At 33.1% G+C, this 5,999-nt stretch overlaps 1 protein-coding gene across 1 annotated transcript in view; it reads right to left on the bottom strand.

Moving 5' to 3' along the window:
- The window catches only part of LOC117101735 (probable G-protein coupled receptor 158), a 24,897-nt gene extending 22,655 nt beyond the window's left edge, over nucleotides 1–2,242 (bottom strand). Inside the window, exon 1 of the mRNA XM_033241774.1 lies at nucleotides 1,224–2,242. Coding sequence (XP_033097665.1) covers nucleotides 1,224–2,101 — 878 coding nt within the window. The 5' untranslated portion in view covers nucleotides 2,102–2,242. The remainder of the gene's footprint in view (nucleotides 1–1,223) is intronic.
- Between the last annotated feature and the right edge of the window lie 3,757 nt (nucleotides 2,243–5,999).

The following is a 5,999-nucleotide window of genomic DNA, read 5'->3' as shown; positions in this document are numbered from 1 at the left end:
GGCCTACAATGTAAAAGCAATGAAAAAACGATGCACAATCATTGAAGGTTGACTTGCGGAATAAAAATTTATTAAAATATAACGTGAGAAAACTTGGGAGATCTTACACGTAGAATAAGAAATGGTATTAACCAATCAGAACCAAGTTTAATATACAATCAGTTGAATCAGTGGATCACAAAATAAAAGTTCGGTGACAAGTTAATGAGTGGATTAATTACAAGTAAACGATGATAAGATGTCGTGCGACCGAAATATTATTGTGAATCAAGTGTTCAGTTAAACATCAACTGTGGTACCTGAGTATATAGGCATACATACATACATGTATACATTTAGAAGAGGGCGTATAATATTGATCTCCGTTATTTGCCATGTATCAAGGACAAGTGCTGCCTAACTACGCATGTGCATGAGTGTGCAGAATTAGATGCTTTATCGGATTTGAACTCCCAACAAAACCTCAATGGCCTGGTTGGTTAAGGCGTCTGCATAGACAACAGACAATATATGTATAATATACACGGTAGTAGTAGTCATTTTACTACTACCACCACCGTTCTGTAGATAAAATTGTCAGACGATAGAACAAATGAAGGATGAATGAGACTTTGATTAAGCGAGCTGTGTGATGTACAATCTACTTTGTTTCATATTAACCGACTTTATTCAGGGTCGTTTTGCTTTTTATCCGTAGGCAATCTGAGTGCTTTAAAAAAAACGTCTGGAATTCTGCGGTAGCAGTAGTAATCTGGACTACTGCAACTACGGTAATCATTTATTAACATTGGAAACATATAGGAATCATGAATTCCATTATGAAACTGAGTTTTAGTCTATTCTCAGACTGTGAATAATTAAAGCACAGACTAGGCTACTTTGCATAAAATAGTGATAGTCACCAAGCAATAAAGCAATATGAAATTGAGAGACATATTTATATACTAGTATTCACTCATATTAACATATATATATTAAAACGCTATAATATGGAGGTCGCTCATAAAATACTTAAATGGTACATTATGGTTTAACATAGCAATGGCAACTCGCGGCGGAATTGTGTTTGTTTATATTATGTAGGCCTAAGTAGCCATCCATCGGGTTATGAGAAGCAGGTAGATAATTATTATGTAACTCATAGAGAAATGTTTGATAAACTTTTCGCGTGATTAACTTAATTATTGTCACTTTAGAAATTTCCATGAAAGAATGCAACCTACCCGAATGTGGTATTCCCGTATATGAATGGAACAGCATAAGTAATTATCCATAGACCACTAACGGAGCAATCCAAATAGGGTTCCGCCGACCATTTGCCGTCACTTTTCACAACGTGTGGATAAGATGTCGTTCGGTTAATGGGCTCAATAATGCTTCCATTACTATCAAATTCGTTGTGTTTCGTTACATATTTTTCTCCTAGTTCTTCATAATACCATGAAAAATTATCGCTCTCTGGATGGTGAAATGAAGCGTTCGAAACATATGCACAGACTGTATCAGATTTAGTAACAATACAAAATTGCAATATATTTTTTTTATTATTATTATTAGCAATATTATTATTATTATTATCATTATCCTTTTTATGATTAAATCTGTCGATATTTTCGACAGTGTTACCTAATACTACCTCATAGAATTTTGGCCATTCTGTTTGGCCTCCGTTCTTATGCATTGAGTTTATCAGATTTGCCGTTTCTATAGCAGCATCAACCGCTGTTTGGAAAAGATCTACAGCGATAATTTCTAGTTCGGAAGTTTTCAATCGTATATCAGATTTAAATGATTTTCCCCCGGAATTTCCACATTCAAACGATAGTATGTTCTTAACGGTTTCAATCGATGTATTCACTGATCTCACCATGCGACTAGCATGGTTTCCAGAAATAGACTGGCGTGCATTTAAACTTAAAAACTCCAGCGATATATCCCATACATTCCTTCCACTGTAAAAAGAATCATGTAATTCCCGAACGTTTGCATCTTCCTCTTTAGCGTTTTCTAAAGTACCAAGGGCGGACGATGACTGATACAACAAAATATGAACAAGTAATATTTCCAGGTATAAACAAATCTGGGCTAAAATCAGTGTCATGTTGAAATCCGTATTTGGGGTAAAAAATCGATGCGCTCATTCGAACTATTCCGCGAATCCGTGAAACTATGAAATACCGCAGCGAGAAGCAAGCATGGGGAGACGAGGCGAGTTACTCCGCAGCAATCCGACACACACACTCGCGGCTACTACGGATAATGATATGTAGCTTATAATACAGCTACGTTCTCGTGAGGTCAAAGTTGCCAAAGCAATATCTCATAATGCGATTGGTAGGGTTCAGAATTCAGTGTCATCCTCAATCGAGGGACGAGAAATTCCCACGGGGGTATTCACAGGCTCACCACTTCCATTTTTATCCGCACCATACGTCAAAAGATGGTTTGTATCAATATTGATATTGACGGTAACTGATGTATCAATTACTAAAATATAGTCCAAGAAATTTTAATATTTAGTTTACATAATTATGCCCTATTTATTCATTAATATGCTGGCTGTATGCTTAATGATTGTCGGTTGGAGAAAAAAACAAAAATTAAAATTAGGTCGTAGTAGGTTAATGCAAAATCATATTTTATGATAATGTGAGTGATCATAATTAAAGGTAACGGTTATGAAAACAAACAATGGCGTTTTTACGAGTACTGACAATGGATAATGGATCAATACTTTGACAATATAGTAGGCCTATGATCATGCATTGATGATTGTAAGGTGGATTGGAACATTATAGTAACAGGAGTGCTTATCAAAGTACGATCTCGTCGGAGGGAGCTGCCCCCGTCCCCCCGTCGGGAAGAAAAAGCATAATTCGTCGGGGATATAAAAAATTATATGTATTTTCTACATATAAGTAGACTTTAAAATCGATTTAAATATGCCTTTGAAACTCCCCTCCTGGTTTGGAACCCCCCCCCCCCCCCCCCCCCGGCCACTTTCGAAACCTTTTAATCGAAGCTCGACCACGCCCACTTTGCTTTTGTCTGGGATATCTGATCCCTTGTCGGGGGAATTTCCCCCTGCCCGTACCCACAAACACATTGAAATAGCCTTACATCACTTACAACCGTATGGCCTATGCCACGTGGTATCGGTGGTTGTAATTAATTCCATCAAGGGCCGTCAGTCAAATAGGACCATCATATTTATATAAATGCTAATATGGAGTAATTATGAAACCACATCATCTGCTCTCACGCCTTTGTCATTCAGATTCGAAATACGGTAATTATACACAGTTAGGCCTTCTTGTACTAAAAATTAAATAAAACAATTGTTTAATTTAAAACAAACAGATGGGAATATCACGTGAGTTGAGGATTCACAGAACAGAATTAGAGAATCACTTGGGTTTGTGTAAGGGGGTGGGGTTGAATATGATTAAATAAAGTGATGCTGTCGAGTGTTATTGACTTTTGTCTCCTTCACATGCCACTTTTAATCAAATTACACTCCCAAGCAATCAGTGTTGATTGACTAGTAATATACACATTTGAATTTCTAATTAAGGAATAATGCTATTTATTTTATAATTAAATCGATCGATTTTCAACATTGTCATCATTATTATACTGTTACTGTCATAAATTCATTAATAATAAAAATAATATAATAATAGTAATACAAATTATATAATACCAATAATCATCACCATCATCATTATTACTATTATTGCTGTAAATATTGTTAATATATTATTAGTGTTATTGATATTATTGTTAGTATTAGCCCTATTAATATTACTAAGAACAATACTATCATACAGTATTATTAATTGCCTATTATTAATTTGATTATTAGCGTTATTATTAATATATCATTATTAGTGTTATTGATACTGTACTATTGTTAGTATTACGGTATCGTCATTATTAGGCCTATTAACATTATTAAAAAGAGTATTTTTATTACAGTTAAAATAAGGAGTTTCAAAGGCTTTTTAAATAAATTTTAATGTTTGTTTTTTACCTGTTATTTCACATTCACTTTTACATACTTTTAAGGTTTAATGGGTTTTATTTCTTATATTAGTTTTACTTTTATTAAAATTTTAAAGGTTGTTATAAATTTTCAATGTTTGTTTTAGTTTTAATCAACTTTTATGTATTTGTTTTCATTTAAGGGACCCCAACGGAAATAAACCGATTCGGTTTTTTTGGGTTATCCTGAGCTGTAAATGTTTTACTAAATTATCTTTTTGTTGTTCATTGTTTTGTTATTTGTAATGTGTTGAATTATGCTCAAATAAATTTGAATTGAATTGTATATTATTCAGTAATACCATTATCGTTATTGATAGAAAAAAAGCTACCAATAAGATAATAATAATTAAGATAATATACCGATTAACGGTATATTATCTTAATCGGTATATTATCGAATAATGTAAATATTATGTAAAATACTCGTACAACTGTAAATTAAACATCGCACACTTAAGTACGGTATCATACTAAGCATCACACACTTTTAGCTTGTAAGACTAATAGTAATACTATTTATTTGGTCCAAAATACTGATAATTACCAAAAAGTAAACTAATCAACAAAATGGTAAACTAACACACGGATTAAACAGCATTCACAAAACATGGAGCAATAATAAACAATCGTACAGTATAATATCCATGCAAAAGGTATTAAACATATAAAAATTACTTACAAAGATTAAAATTTACAATAATCACAAAAAAAGACAATTAGTACAGTAATAACAAATTATCCTAGTTAAATTATTAAAATTAAAAATGATAAATATAAAATATAATTAAAATCACCCATACAATTTAAATTTACAACATTGAGATAATATTTAATTAATACAAAATATTAAGACAATAGGTAATTATTTTAATATGTACAAGTACAAAGAATACAACACTAATAATAGATATGTTAGGGCTATATTATTATTGTTTTAGAAACATATTGTTAAAATCAGTATTGAGACACAATTAACCATCCGATCCCACTACCATATTTCAGTGGCTGATTCAATTTTTATTGCCGGGGTGGCGCGAGTGGCAATCGACGACCTTCGAAGGGAACTGAATCTGGCCAAGAGGTTGTGGGTGTTCCCTTTATTGAAGGATTCCAAGGGCTGAGCCCCTGGAAGCTTCGGAGATTATCCATTTTGAAGTCTAGTAGAATAGGGTGCGGGGTTATCGGGGTGAGCACCCATTTTGCACCCCTGGATCCGCCCACTGCATTGAGATGTTCTCTTGAATTTTCCCAGGATACGTTATTCTGTAAGCATTTTGTAACAATACGCAATAGAACAAGTAAATCAAATATGATGTTAAATGAAAAATTCAGTATTGAACAGAATGGAATTGTCGCCACTTATGCATGCAACAATGTCTTTACCCACATATTCCAATCAATCGGACCCACGCATAAAACTTTCTTGTTATTTCTAAATGATATACTTATTAAAATAAATTGTTTTGATAATAATGATTTTGAAGTCTCAACAATTAGTCGGGAATTGGTAGCCATGGTGTCGGGCTTCGGCTGATGTGTGTAGGCCTAGTAATGATCCTGTCACGTTCTTGGACAATTGGCTTACACTATTACTCGTATCTATCTTGGGGAAATTGTAAAAGAAAATGATTTTACCAAGATTAATAAACATGATCAACCACAGAGCTTTAAAATCTTGAATATCTTGAAAAACACAGGTTTACGACGTAAAAAAGTCGAAATAATCTGTCTCTTATACACATCTAGATGTGTATAAGAGACAGGCACTAACAAGCTTCTGATGATTTTTCGGGTTTTTTAAATAACCACAACCTTCTTTTCCTAACCGATTTCTCCTTTCAATGAGTTCTAATTGGATATATTCTAATATATTTAAATCCACCAATGTTTTAATTAGCCTACATATAAAAAATAAATGGGGGTTTCTTTTTTTTTTTTTTTTTTTATTTATT

This window comes from Anneissia japonica, unplaced genomic scaffold, assembly GCF_011630105.1.
Source record: "Anneissia japonica isolate Jap-2015-1 unplaced genomic scaffold, ASM1163010v1 scaffold287938_len408866_cov212, whole genome shotgun sequence".
Lineage (NCBI taxonomy): Eukaryota > Metazoa > Echinodermata > Crinoidea > Comatulida > Comatulidae > Anneissia > Anneissia japonica.
The sequence above is the reverse complement of the archived record's forward strand: the minus strand, read 5'-3'. Positions and strand labels throughout refer to the sequence as shown.